The sequence below is a fragment of the Pelophylax lessonae genome (genome assembly GCF_965119305.1).
Source record: "Pelophylax lessonae genome assembly, chromosome: 3".
Lineage (NCBI taxonomy): Eukaryota > Metazoa > Chordata > Amphibia > Anura > Ranidae > Pelophylax > Pelophylax lessonae.
Genome location: NC_138770.1, coordinates 562,729,032 through 562,744,665, shown reverse-complemented (window position 1 = coordinate 562,744,665; position 15,634 = coordinate 562,729,032). Strand labels below are relative to the sequence as shown.

The 15,634-nt window shown below is 43.9% G+C and overlaps 1 protein-coding gene across 2 annotated transcripts in view; it reads left to right on the top strand.

Moving 5' to 3' along the window:
• Nucleotides 1-15,634, top strand: part of RALGAPA2 (Ral GTPase activating protein catalytic subunit alpha 2) — a 685,399-nt gene that overhangs the window by 282,231 nt on the left and 387,534 nt on the right. For both annotated transcript variants that reach the window (XM_082251348.1, XM_082251349.1), the window contains 2 exons: nt 6,560-6,658; nt 9,989-10,144. In XM_082251348.1, coding sequence (XP_082107474.1) covers nt 6,560-6,658; nt 9,989-10,144 — 255 coding nt within the window. The remainder of the gene's footprint in view (nt 1-6,559; nt 6,659-9,988; nt 10,145-15,634) is intronic.

The following is a 15,634-nucleotide window of genomic DNA, read 5'->3' as shown; positions in this document are numbered from 1 at the left end:
GGGGGCATAGGAAAGTGCCATGGTGTCTGAAGGTAGGCGGTATTCTATGTTGGGCAGAATGTTTCGTTCCAATCCTCTCCGCTGTGCACATTCAGGGGGTGGAAAACTGGCAGGCGTATTATCTCAGTTGGCAGGCGTTGGATCAAGGGGAGTGGTCCCTTCATCTGGAGGGTTTTCATCAGTTGTGTCTCTGGTGGGGCACCCCCGAGGTGGATCTGTTGGCGTCTCAGCTCAAAAAAAGGTGCAGAGGTTTGTGGCACGGTCACGAGATCCTCTGGCAGACGCCACAGACGCGCTGCGCAGGAGTCTTGGCAGAAATTTGAGAGGAGGGAAGGCGTAAATCAGACTATACTGGCCCCACGGGGTCACCAGCATGCCTGTGGCGTCCGCCAGAGGAAATTTTGTGAAAGTGTGTACCGACGACCAGGTGGCCGCCTTGCAAACCTACATCGCTGATGCCTGATGACAGAAGACCCAGGAGGCACTAAGCGCCCCAATTAGAGTAGAGTGCGCCTTGGCAGAGAAAGGAGGAACCTGACCCTTGATTGATTAATCTTGAGTCACAGTCTGTCTGATTCATCTAGAATTGGTTGCAGAGTAAGCGGAAAGTCCTTTCCAAGGCCCATCCTTGAGCAGGAACAGTGAGTTTGACTTCCGAAAAGACTCGGTAGCTGCCAGGTACACCTGTATTGCCTGAACCACATCCAGGGCATGCAACGCAATTTCCTTAGGATGTTTTGGCCTAGGACACAGGAAAGGCAACAAAAATGGAAATCAAAGTCAACCTTTGGAAGGAATGATGGAGAGGGGCGAAGAACCACCTTATTTTTGTGAACCACCAAGTAAGGTGAACGACAAGATAACGCCATCAATTTCGACACCCTTCATGCAGAGGTGATAGCCACCAAAAAGGCCACCTTCTTGGACAGCGTAAGTAGAGGAACCTCCCGAAGATTTTTAATGGGAGGTTTCTGGAGAACCGAGAGCAGCAAGTTGAGTTCCCAAGGTTGTATTGGGGACTGCACTAGAGGAACCAAGTGTCAAACCCCCTGAAGAAAGGTACGCACCACAGAGTGCGTGGCCAAAGGTAAGACCACCAAGGCAGACACCTTGCCCTTGATAGTACTCAAAGCCAGTCTCTGCTCAACCCCCCCTTTGGAGGAAGGTCAAAACCCGAGCCACCGAGAGAGCGAGGATGAACCCCAAGAGACTCACACCACGCAATCTTCATTTTCCACATACGATGGTAGATCTTCCTAGAAGTAGACTTCCTAACGTTGGAATCACCGACTCAGACAAACCTCTGCCCTTCAGCACCTGGCTTTCAACAGCCAAGCTGTCAAAGCCAGGATTGAAGATCGGCCCTTGGAACAGCAGATCCTTCCTGCGAGGTAGTCTCCAAGGGATGTCGGCGTACCAAGACCAGTGAGGTCAGTCCAGAGCCACCTAAATGACCAAAATCCCTTCTGCCTCAATCCTGCGCAGGACCACCTGGTTATCGGTGCACACTTTCACAACATTTTTTAAAGTAGATGTGTTGGCATCTGCGGATTCTTCTTTTGGCTGCAAGGTTTTCCAGGCCACTGTTTTGGGGGTGTAATGTTTTCAGGTGGCCTCCAGTTGTTTTTTGGTTGATCTCATTTTACCTGGTTGGCTACGGTTTAGCCTTGGGAATTTTTTCTTGCTGTTCCCACCCCTCATGTTTGACACTGCTTTGGGACGTCTTAATGGTTAAGAAGATCAGGAGCTATGTCCGTCAATGAACGAAAGAGAAATTGGGACTTTTGACTTACCGTAAAATCCATTTCTCTGATGTTCATTAACAGACACAGCACCCACCCCTCTGTGGAGTTGGTTTTCTTCTGACACTGCTTGTAACAAAACTGAGTGCCTATAGCTGAAAGTGGGTGTATACCCCCTGGGACTGTTCATAGGCGTAGTCAAGCTTCTTCCTGCCTAGTGTCCTACTCCTTTAGGGGTCAGTATAAGTCAATGGTTAAGAATAATCAGGAGCTGTGTCCGTCAATGAACATCAAAGAAATGGATTTTACAGTAAGTCAAAAATCCCATTTTTAATGTTTTCTGTTTACACCACAATGCTGTGTTGGGTTAAAATTCAACATGTAAACATTTTCACACAACACAACGCAGGTCAATGCGCATAAAGTGCCGGTTCACACTACCGCGGCACGACTTCGGGGGCGACCTGTGAAGTTGCGTGCACCGCGACTTCGGCGCGACTTGCACGGACTTCATATAATGAATGTCAATGCAAGTCGCTCCGATGTCACCCCGAAGTAGTAAAGGAACTACTTTCTAAGTCGGAGCAACTTGAGCCGCTCCTATTAGAACAGTTCCCGTAGCACTGCATGGACCGCGACTTGTCAGGCTGACCAGTCGCCTGACAAGTCACGGTAGTGTGAATGGGCACAAAATGCAGATCAGTGCAGCGTAACGCAAAATAAGTAAAGGAAAACGAAACCTAACCCTGACTTAACTCTTAACATAAAGTGGTTGTTAAGTTAGTGTTCTCAATTACTGGCAGCCCCTCTGTTATAACAAGATATACAGTGTATCCGGAAAGTACTCACTTTTTCCACATTTTGTTATGTTACAGTCTTATTCCAAAATGGATTCAATTTATTATTGTCCTCAAAATTCTACAAACAATACCCCATAATGACAACGTGAAAGAAGTTTGTTTGAAATCTTTGCAAATTTATAAAAAATGAAGAAAAATCACATGTACATAAGTATTCACAGCTAAGGTGCATCCTGTTTCCACTGATCATCCCTGAGATGTTTCTACAACTTGATAGGCATCCACCTGTGGTAAATTCAGTTGATTGGACATGATTTGGAAAGGCACAAACCTGTCTATATAAGGTCTCTCAGTTAACAGCGCATGTCAAAGCACAAACCAAGCTATGAAATCCAAGGTATTGTCTGTGGACCTCCGAGACTGGATTTTATCTAGACACAGATCAGGGGAAGGGTACAGAAAAAATTCTGCAGCATTGAAGATCCCAATGAGCACAGTGGCCTCTATCATCCATAAATGGAAGAAGTTTGGAACCACCAGAACTCTTCCTAGAGCGGCCTGCCCGGCCAAAATGAGCGATGGGTGGAGAAGGGCCTTAGTAAGTAAGAGAGGAGACTAATTACCATATAGTCACTCTACAGAGCTCCAACGTTTCTCTGTGTAGAGAGGAGAACCTTAGAGAAGAACAACCATCTCTGCAGCACTCCACCGAGACCTGTATGGTAGAGTGGCCAAATGGAAGCCACTCCTTAGTAAAAGGCACATGAAAGCCCGCCTGGAGTTTGCCAAAGGGCAGCTGAAGGACTCTCAGACCATAAGAAACAAAATTCTCTGGTCTGATCAAACAAAGATTGAATGCTTTGGTCTGAATGGCAAGCGACATGTCTGGAGGAAACCAGGCACCTCTCATCACTTGGCCAATACCATCTCTAGAGTGAAGCATGGAGGTGGCAGCATCATGCTGTGGGGATGTTTTTCAGTGGCAGAAACTGGGAGACTAGTCAGGATTGAGGAAAAGATGAATGCAGCAAAGTACAGAGACATCCTTAATGAAAACCTGCTCCAGATCCTTCTGGACCTCAGACTGGGGCAAAAGTTTATCTTCGAACAGGACAAAGACCCTAAGCACACAGCGAAGATAAAAAAGGAGTGGATACGGGACAACTCTGTGTATGTTCTTAAATGGCCCAGCCAGAACCCAGACTTGAACCCGATTGAACATCTCTGGAGAGATCTGAAAATGTCTGTGCGCTAACGCTCCCCATCCAACCTGATGGAGCTTGGGAGGTCCTTCGAAGAAGAATGGGAGAAACTGACCATAAATAGGTGTCCCAAGCTTGTAGCATCATATTCAGAAGGACCTGAGGGTGTAATTGGTGCCAAAGGTGCTTCCACAAAGTATTGAGCAAAGGCTGTAAATACTTTTGTACATAGGATTGTCTTTATTTTTAATACATTTTCAAAATCTCAAACAAACTTCTTTCACGTTCTCATTATGGGGTATTGTTTGTAGAATTTTGAGGAAAAGAATGCATTGAATTAATTTTGAATTAAGCGCTGTAACATAACAAAAGGTATAAAAAGTGAAGCGCTGTGAATACTTTCTGGATGCACTGTACAACTCGGTGTGTGTGTTTTTTTTAATTCTAATCCTAAATATCTTAATCTCCACATCGCCGATGTGCAGTCATGTGACCATCCACCGCTCTCTTTACCCCGATCTAAGGACTACAATGGGAGGGGCTAAGATCTCCCTCGGATGCCAGCAGGGCGGTCATGTGACTGCACATCGGCGATGTGGATTAAGGTATTTAGGATTAGAATGAAGAAAAAAAATACACTGAGTTGTATATCTTTTTATAACAGAGGGGCTGCCAGTAATTTTGGGGGGGGGGGGGGGCTTACACACAGGAGCTGACAGGCATGAAGGGAGAGGGAGAGACTGTGGCCTGACGGAGGCATGTACCTGACCACGGTAGGTACATGCCTCCACGGAGCCAGTTTTTTACAGCATTGAAAGGGAAAAATGACACCGCACAAGCTATGTTGAAACAAATGTATGTTGAAAGGAACAGGATTTTTTTTTTTTTTTTTTTTTTTTTTTTAAGGTTACAACCTCTTTAACTGTAACTTCAAACTTAACTTAACCCTGAACATAACACTAACCCAATTTTACCTCTAAACCAAAACGTAAACACTAACTTAACCCTCTAACCCTACCAACAAACATATTCCATATACTTTACACACATTCTTTCCTAGCAATGCACATGTGTGTATAGGCAAAGAATTTTCCTGGGTGACTTTGTAAATCCTGGTATAAGGACCATAACTGCCCTTTCATGTTGTGACAGCAATGGATGTACCCAATAGCATCTTCTTGTTTGCCCCAATCTCCTCATATACCCCCTCCTCAGTATATCTAGAGCTATCACAGTGATTAGGGCTGTTGTGCTAGATAGCCTGTTTCCAAAACAAAAGGAAAAAAAATCTAAGAAATTCTCTAAAAACAAATAAATCTTCCCTCACACCCCTTTTCTACCCACAGAATGTCAAGTCAAAGGAAACCTGTTTAAAAAAAAAAAAAAAAGCAGTACGCTTTAATATCAAAGTGCAGGTCCATTGCTCATTAAAGAGCAACTGAAATGCATGGAAATGTAAAGTTAGCGTGAATTCACCCTAAATGGGGGAAGAATTTTATGATGAAGTGAGATTTCATTTTCCCCAATGTGTAAGGCAACATGAAGGATGTTTGCAAGCTATGTGCTGTATTGGAGCCTTGCTAGGGGGGCTTTTTGGATTTGACTGATGAGCAACAAGAAGTACAGATCTGTCACTGCCATCATCCAATCAGAGATATCAGACGCTCCTTTGTACAATCAGCTGATGGCAGCACTTCACAGCCTTTTCCAGCTTGTAAGACACCTTTTGAAAGTTCCATTTGGAGTAGCAGAAAGCCACATTTACCTTCTTTTGGAGGGCTTTCCCTTACAGTGAGTGACCTAGAGCTTGCCTGTAACCTGGAAAAGGCATTGATGTAGTGCATGAGGCTAATGCTCTTTTATGGTATCTTTTGTGTTCACCATCTCTTTCTTTCTAGAAAATGTTAATACATTTAGCTTTACTCTGTATATGTTGAAAAATAATTTAATTTTATATAGTCAAAATAGACTTTCTTCTATTACGTCTAAAGTATAGTACGACTTGTGTGCTCTGTGGTACTGTGCTTTGTACATTATATTTGCTCAGTGCATTGCTTTACTGACCATGACTGTACATGGCAGTAAACTAATGAAATGTCCTGCTGTCAATCTTGGCTCCCTGGGGAACAACATTTGATACATTTTCCCTGTGTGTGTAGCATTTTGCACTAGTCACAGTGGGTCATCTGGTATTGATAAAGTTTGGAATAATAATTGCAATGTTCCAAATATAATGTGTGCTGAAGATTGTAACTCTATTACCACAGTAAGAAGCTGGTATAGAGAATTCAGAGTCAGCCCCCGTTCACATCAGAGTTATTTGACATGTCAAATCGCATGCCAGATCGCAGCCTATTGCCGGCAATAGCACCGTCTGATTGGGTGCAATGCCGACTTTGCGGTAACGTACCAATTTACAAAACTAGTTCCTGCACTACTTTTGGCGACTTCGGGGGGCAAGTTTCAATAGACATCTGTGCATGAATCCGCAAAGATGTCTTTCAAATTACCCCCCGAACTCGCACAATTTCAAACCTTCCTCCAATGTGAATGAGGGCTTAGGCACACATTCAAAGTGTTATATAAAACCCCACCTGTGTTTGTCAACAGAATCCCCTTATATAAGACACCTTGATACGTCAAGTATGTGGTATATTAAAACATTTTGCATATCAAACACTAGGTGGCAGCATTAAATAGCCTTTGATACAGTTTCTGGATGATAAGGTGTAGTTGATTAGTTTATATTATAAAAAAACTGCTGTTTTTTTTTTTTTTTAACACAATTTTAGCTTTACATTATTTTCTCTTTCAGATTAGAGACAATCTGTCAATCAGTCTGGACAATCAGTCTTCCCCTCCGCCTCCCATTTTGATCCCACCTCTCAGAATGTTTGCATCTTGGCTATTTAAAGTAAGGGATACTTACACTGTTTGATCTTATTACCTTCAGCACATTTATGAGAATGAAATGCACAGCATTAATTTATTTTTTATTTTTTTTTATTAATTACCGGTGAGTACTTCAGTAGCTTGTAGACAAGAATAAACCATTTAAATGAAGCCCAGAAATTGGCACAGATACAGAAGAGCGTTTATGTACGAAGTAATCTGATCAAGGTCGGATAGCATGTCATCAACAAACACTACACACCCTATTGTACATTCCGTGAAAATTTTGTTTTTGGGATTACTAAATTTAGAAGTAGAAAATAATTATAATGCAAACACGTTTGTACGTTTTAATATGAAGTGTAAAACTCTGTAGGTAATACAGAATATGAACTATTTATCAGGAACAAGCTATTGAGTGGTTGTCCTGAGTTCAGAGCTCATACACATGGCAATAAGTATTTTGCTGTACTTTGGATGCTTTACAAGAGGTTCCTAGCTGCCAGTGCACTAGAAGTTCTTTTTTGAGTGGTATGGTTTCAATATACAGTATAAACAAAGTGCATTTTGGTTCTGTGCTTCTTAGGCAGCCTCACCACTTGAAGGATGAGAAAGCATTCTTCTTCCAAAACTTCTATTTAGAGCATTCAGCTCTTGTATGTAAGAGACCAGTTTGATAAATAAAATGAAAACATCTTATTATTGACCAGAGATGCTCAGTCACTTTTACATTATGGTCCCAAGAGTCAGTGTATCAGTTTTTATTACACTAAGAATGAGATTGCATTTGTTTTGCGGAGACATTATATTTATCAGTAGATCTCTGTTGTATGAATTAAGTTCCTGACTATTTGCAAACCTCAAAAAATGTATTGTGGAACCCCAAACATAATCTCCGTTTTAGTATCAAGGGTCTGGGAGGCAGACATTATGTTGAACCCAAGAAGGCTTAAAATATTGGATGCTATATCTAAGTTAAAGTGGATGCAAACCTTCACAAATACCAAGTGAAATGATTGGCCTCAGGTGATACACAGAGATGAAACAAATACTCCGACATAGGTTGTACCTGTCTATCTACATCAGTCTTTTCCCCTACGTCCATTCAAAGTGTAGAATTTACACGGGATCTCTCGGCTCTGAAAAGCAGGAGGTGGAGAGCTGAAGTTGCACTCAGTGGAAAGAGATCTGATTGGTGACACGCAGCACACAGGTACAGAGCTGAGGCTGTTCATCTACTGTCACCATGTTTGTCTTGGTGTCAAGAATACTTGTCAGAAGTGGCTCATGCTTATAGCAGACTAAGCAGAAGAATGAAGCAGTGGACAGAAATTATACTTCATGCTCTGCATTTAGACAAGTACATACTTTAGAGGGAGGGAAGAGAGGGAAGTTTGAGGACCCCCCCCCCCTTTCAGGCTATAATAGATACAATATTTTTTTATGTAAAGTAGTGAGTGTACAGCTTGTATAACAGTGTAAATTTGCCGTCACCTCTAACTAACTCACCACACAGCATTTATTGTCTAAACCCCTGGCAACAAAAGTCAGTACACCCCTAAGTGACAATGTCCAAATTGGTCCAAATAGCCATTTTCTCTCCCCGGTGTCATGTGATTAGTTAGTGTTACAAGGTCTCAGGTGTGAATGGGGAGCAGGTGTGTTAAATTTGTTGTTATCGCTCTCACTTTCTCATACTTGGTCACTGGAAGTTCAACATGGCACCTCATGGCAAAGAACTCTCTGAGGATCTGAAAAAAAGAATTGTTTCTCTACATAAAGATGGCCTAGGCTATAAGAAGATTGCCAAGACCCTGAAACTGAGCTGCAGCACAGGGACCAAGACCATACAGTGGTTTAACAGGACAGTTTCCACTCAGTACAAGCCTCGCTATGGTCCACCAAAGGAGTTGAGTGCACGTGCTCAGCGTCATATCCAGACGTATGAGTGCTGCAAGCATTGCTGCAGAAGTTGAAGGGGTGGGGGGTCAGCCTGTCAGTGCTCAGACCATACGCTGCACACTGCATCAAATTGGTCTGCATAGATGTCGTCCCAAAAGGAAGCCTTTCTAAAGATGATGCACAAGAAAGCCCGCAAACAGTTTGCTGAAGACAAGCAGACTAAGGACACGGAGTACTGGAAACCATGTCCTGTGGTCTGATGAGACCAAGATAAACCTATTAGGTTCAGATGGGGTCAAGCATGTGTGGCGGCAACCAGGTGAGGAGTACAAAGACAAGTGTGTCTTGCCTACAGTCAAGCATGGTGGTGGGAGTTGTATGGTCTGGGGTTGCATGAGTGCTGCCGGTACTGGGGAGCTACAGTTCATTGAGGGAACCATGAATGCCAACATGTACTGTGACATACTGAAGCAGAGCATGATCCCCTGCCTTTGAAGACTGGGCCACAGGGCAGTATTCCAACATAACAACCCCAAACACACCTCCAAGACAACCACTGCCTAAAGAAGCTGCGTATAAAGGTGATGGACTTGCCAAGCACGTCTCCAGACCTAAACCCTATTGAGCATCTGTAGGGCATCCTCAAATGTAAGGTGGAGGAGCGCAAGGTCTCTAACATCCACCAGCTCCGTGATGTCATCATGTAGGAGTGAAAGAGGACTCCAGTGGCAACCTGTGAAGCTCTGGTGAACTCCATAACCAAGAGGGTTAAGGCAGTCCTAGAAAATAATGGTGGCCACACAGAATATTGACACTTTGGTCCCAATTTGAACATTGTCACTTAGGGGTGTACTCCCTTTTATTGCCAGCGGTTTAGACATTCATGACTGTGTGTTGAGTTATTTTGAGGGGACAGCAAATTTACAATGTTATACAAGCTTTACACTCACTACTTTACATTGTAAAAAAAGAGTGTAATTTCTTCAGTGTTGTCACATGAAAAGTTATAATAAAATATTTACAAAAATGTGAGGGGTGTACTCACTTGTGTGATATATTATATATGTGAAGGTGTATCTTCAGCCAGAACTTTTTATGTTTTTTTTGATAAAGCATGGATCATTTCGAGCCCCCTAAAAGGTTATTTTTACCCCCTATGGAGATTTAACTTTAACTCTAGTCCTGGAGACATGAGAGAAAATTAGTGAAAAGCAAATACCCTCTTAATTGTTACCAGAATTGGTGCCCTCATTGAAAGATTTCCCATCACTTTTTGGCTTTTTGTACCATCGACACTGGAAAAACACACTTTATCTAGAACTAAACTACCAAAAAAAAAAAAACAAAACAAAAAAAAACAACGAGATGCATTTTAGTTTCCATTGTTTTACATTTCTGGCATTCCCTGTGATTTCTGTTTCACGTTTAACAATGTGTAATTTATTGTTAGGCTACCACCTTGCCAAGTGAATACAAGGAGGGCAAACTGCATGCCTACAAGCTAATCTGTGGTATGATGACAAGACGGCAAGATGTTCTACCAAACTCAGATGTCTTGGTTCAGTTTTACCTAGTTTTACACAATGGCCTCAATCATGAAGATCAAGTAAGTGATAGTCCATTGTAACACGTATTTACACATTGTATACACACATGCATTTGTGAGTGAGTTTGTGTGTGTGTGTATGTGTATATATATATATATATATATATATATATATATATATATTTATTTTCCATTCACAGTCACTGTAGCCACATAGCGTATGCCCAAAGACCAATGAGTGCCCCTTTTGGCTTCTGTCTTTCTCTGTCTGTACAGTAACCCTACAGGGAATGTTTCATCTCACTTCCTGCGCCTCTGACAGCAGGACAAGAAAGGAGAGTAACCCTTCCCTGTTTTTACTGAGGAAAAAATGGGTTTCGTTGCAGGCTGTGTTCCCACTGGAAAATATTTCTTATCACATTCTGTTCCACCAGTAAGTGAGAGGAAATATCCCTGATTGGGAGGCAGATCACATTAAGCACATGACAGAGGTTTTTTCAATTACCCGCTCATCCTGATGAAGATGCGGCAAGAGGTTTTTGGATAACCAGTATAATGTTTCTCTCTATCTACCCTTGTTTCATGTTCTTTCTTCCGAGAGTTTTTTTTTTTTGTTTTTTCTAGGTGTTAATAAATCTTTTCCAAATCGCCTTTCAGGACATCACCTGGAGAGAGCGCAGTTCCACCCAATTTTCCCAGGAAACACTGCAGCCTTTAAAATACCTCCTCTTCCACCATGCCTTCAGTTATTGTGTTTCCTCCGCCATGGTGGAAGCACTGCAGGGAACCAGTTAGGGGGGGCTGCGCTCAGGCCAGGTGGAGAAAGAGTAGGCTTACCTCTAGGTATTTGCTTTTTATTGACCACCCCAGCAGCCCTCCAGCTGTACTGGAGGGGAGTGTCCCGGAGTCTCTGGTCCTTCCAGCTCAGGGGAGCAGTGCCTCGCTGGGATGTCCAGCCTGTGTGCCCGGGAGCCGCAGGTTATGGGCTGGTAGGCAGTCCGAACAGGGAGCCATGTCTCATGGCAGTCTCCGCATATCGGTCCCGGCCGGCGAGTGACGTTGATTCCGGTAGGTGGGACTTTTGGCGGGGGCGTAGCGGCATTAAATCCAGCCGATGGAACGCAAGGGTCAGTGGGTGGGTCAGAGGTCGGTGCTTCTGGTCCCCGGAGCGTGGGGGCACCAGGAAACAGGCGTTTCTATCTCATTCAACTGCGCACTTTGCATAATATGGAGGAGAAGACTTCTGCATCGGCAGAAGCAGGCACCGCAAGGCACCTCTATCTTTACAAGTGGCCTTATTTGTGTGTTTTTTCTTGCCTCTAGTGGGAGCCTGCTCTGTGACTGCTGTGATAAACTGTTCTCAGCCTTGATATTTAAACTGGAATTCTGTCCTTTAGTATTGGCTGGTTTAGTGCACGGGAGGCCTTCTTTTTTTCTGAGGTGTTAGTATCTGTTCACTTTGGGGTTTGTTAGCTCCAGCTGTTAGGTGATTGGTGGCTTTTCTTGTTTTGGTTTCAGGTTAAAGCCACAATTAAATCCAGATCTCCCTCAGTTTCAAGAAAATGTCCTCCTTACAAAAACCCCCTGAGAGATTCATGGCCGAAACTGCTTTGCAAAACCTACATAGCAGATCTTGTCAAAGAGAAATCTGCACAGCAATGTAAATGTGAAGATCAGTCTGTTCTTAATTGGTCAAGGTCCCAGCAACACAAACAGATTCCCAGCAAAGTACTTTCTCTAGCTCCTTGGCATCCACCTCAAAGTCAGCAGAGGCCAGTGATTTGGAGGGAGAAGGGGCAAGTACACTTCTTTCCCTCCAGGATACGGATGAGGAGGAAGAAGACATTAGTAAAACATCCAGATACAAATTATCTTTAGAGGAAGTATATGATTTTCTCAAAGCAATCTATGTTTGTATCAGGGGACTGGATGAAAAGAATGTATCAGGGACTGGATGAATCTAAACACAGGGTATTCCCAGTTTATAAGGTTCTGTCAGAGACAATTAAAAAAAGAATTGAAAGATACTGAGAGGGCCCCTTTGTTCTCTAAAGGTTCCCTTTTGAAGATGTTGAGATCCGTGTTTGGAATAAAAGGCCCAGGGTAGACGCAGCCTTTTCTCAGGTTTCGCGCTGCACAGATTTGGCATTCGAGGATATGGGTGTCTTGAAGGATGCAATGGACAAGAGGGTAGATTCACTCCTTAAAAAGGCATGGGATTCCACCTCGTCTAGCCTTAAAGGGCACGTGGAGTCTGGGACATCTAGGAAAGATTTACTCGAGTCATTGCCAGTACTGGTTAAAGCAGTCATATACATGGCTGATGCTTCTGCAGAATCATTTAAAATGTCTGCAAGATCCTCAGCTCTAGTCAACTCGGTCAGACGTGCAATTTGGCTTAAAACATGGTCAGGTGACTCGGCTTCTAAGATCAAGTTGTACGGTTTTGCCATTTTCTAGACATTACATGTGCGGTCCAGATCTGGAAACAGTCTGTCAGGAAAGGCTTCTCCATAGCACTAATGTTGTTTCTAGGCGAACGCACATGCCCGCTCGCGGCCGCACTTCTAGCGCCAAATGGCCTATTTAAACAGGACTTTAGCGCTGGCTAATTGCTGTTTGGTCTACAGCGTTCTGTGTAGTTCCTGCATCCCTGATTCCTGTATTTGACCACTGATCTTGACCCGGCTTGCTTCCAACTATTCTGTCTGCTACCTGTCCTGAACCCGGGCTTCACCTTGGACCATGCCTCTGCCTGCTGCACCCATGTATCCCGCATCCATTGCTAACTATGAAAAGGGTTAAATACCAGCACTATGGAGTTTCAGTACTTTCTTGGACTAAAATAGTGGTGTAAGCTGCCCCCAACCTACCACTGAGGTAGTAGATTAGAAAAAAGTGCAAGTGATGTTGGGACCGGCGCTACCATTTTAAATATTATGTCTGTGCAATTCCATAAACTGTATAATTCATACGTTTATTCCAAAAGTGCATATAGTGCTTATAGTGCAAAGATAAAAACCAAAGTGCTGCGTGCTAGTAAACCTTCAATAAATTAGCATGGGCTGTGCTCAGTGTACCATATCATAAATCACATATGCATATACAAAGTGCTGAGTGCTACTGATACCAAAAACCACGTGTGTGATTGCGTGCTGTAACAATGTATGGCGCCAGTGGATACCCCACCGATTGCACCGCTGCTTACCGCACTCTTAGAAAGGTGACTCGGCACTCCTTGGTCACTAGAACAAAAGATAAGCCTACATTGCGTAGTATATGTTAAGGATAAAGCAACGTAGCATCCACTCACATTTAGGGAGTTCACTATCAGCTTGAGGTGTTCGCCGGGTCGCTTCCTCGTTCCACCGCTTGAGGTGTTCGCCGGGTCGCTTCTGTGTTCCACCTCAAGCTGATAGTGATCTCCCTAAATGTGAGTGGATGCTACGTTGCTTTATCCTTAACAACATATACTACGCAATGGAGGCTTATCTTTTGTTCTAGTGACCAAGGAGTGCCGAGCCACCTTTCTAAGAGTGCGGTAAGCAGCGGTGCAATCGGTGGGGTATCCACTGGCGCCATACATTGTTACAGCACGCAATCACACGCGTGGTTATTGGTATCAGTAGCACTCAGCACTTTGTATATGCATATGTGATTTATGATATGGTACACTGAGCACAGCCCATGCTAATTTATTGAAGGTTTACTAGCACGCAGCACTTTGGTTTTTATCTTTGCACTATAAGCACTATATGCACTTTTGGAATAAACGTATGAATTATACAGGTTATGGAATTGCACAGACATAATATTTAAAGTGGTAGCGCCGGTCCCAACATCACTTGCACTTTTTTCATTGCGAACTATGCCTTTGACCTGACTATGTTGCTGTCTGCTGTACTTGCCTGATTCGCCTGTCTGTTACCGACCCGGCTCATCTGACCCTGCTTCCGGCTCTTCCAGCCTGCTATGGCTCCTTTGGTCCAGCTCAGCATCTTCTGGCACCTGCTTCCACTGTGCATCCTCAGTTGTCGCCAAGCTAAGCCAGTCTGCCTGCTTCCAGCCATCCTGCTGGCACGTCTGCCACACAGACTTTTGGACTGATCCTAGGTACTCTTACCCCACCGTGCTCCAGCGGCTACTGTCTCACCACAAGTGGCCCTCGAGCCGGAGCTGTACGAGAGGCCTTCCTCTGCACGTCAGGTTCACCAACCAGGTACGTGACACAGTGCTAGACAGAACAGCTGATAGAAAGTCTTTCCCTCTAAAAAGAAACAGCCTCTGAATTTTTTCGTGCTGTTCCTTAGTCCCAGAGAAGTAGGGAACAGGACCAGAAGACCAGGTGGTCCTTCCAGAGGGGAAAGGGAAGAGGTGGGGTGCTTTTCAGACCCCCAGATCAATCAGCCAAAAGCAAATGATAGCCTCCTCCCAGTGGGAGGAAGGTTATCTTTTTTTCTTCCACAATGGGAGCAAGTAACCTCAAGTCTCTTCGCCAGGAACATCGTCGCCTGGGGTTACAACCTGGAATTCTCGTAAATGCTCCCAAGCAGGTTCTTTATCATCGCTCTCCCAAGGGACAAAGAAAAAGCTTCCGCAGTGATGTCTCTTTTACAGGAGCTGATGCAGCAGGAAGTTGAAATTCAAGTCCCAAAAGAACAGGAAGGCCGGGGCTTATATTCACACATCTTTTTGGTGAAGAAACCCTCTGGCAAATACCAGATGATCCTAAACTAAATATTCTAAGCAAATCAATACAGTACAAACACTTCCGGATAGACACAATCTACTTGGTAACAAAGCTTCTGTTCCCAGGGTGTTTTTTATGATGTCATTATATGCTTATTTACACATTCCAATAGCCCAGTCTTGTCAAAAGTTTCTCTGGCTCGCTGTCAACTTGGGGGAATCGATTTGGCATCTTCAGTTCAGGGCTCTTCCCTTCGGTCTGTTGTCTTCACCCAGAGTGTTCACAAAAGTGATGGCAGAAGCACTGGAAACGCTGAGATTGAGGGGGATATTAATTGTCCCTTATCTGGACTACCTCTTGCTCTTCGCAGACTCCAGAAGTTAGATGTTAGCAACCCTTAAGGAGACCCGATCCCACCTTAAAAGCTTGGGGTGGCTCCTAAATTTGGAAAGTCCAACTTGATTCAAGCACAGGAGATTCTTTTTTTGGGGTACACAATAAATTCATTACTTTAAAAGGTTTTTCTCCTTTAAGAAAAAAATAATAAAGGTCCAGTCTGTGGTGGGTCAGATTAAGACCAACCTCACGATGACAGTTCGGGTAGCTTGGGCCACTAGGGCTGCTTACCTCATCCATACCAGCCTTCCAATGGGCCAGGCTACATTCTCGCCCTCTCCAGATGGGCATTCTACAGAAATGGTCACATCTAGAGCTCCTAGAGAAGCCAATCCGCATTTCTGCAAGGGTGAAGAGGGCTCTCTGGTGGTGGCAAAATCCAGTCAATCTGACAAAGGCCCTGAAGTTTTTTCCTCTTAACAAACGGCTAACCACGGATGCAAATGCATGGAGCTGGGGGCCCA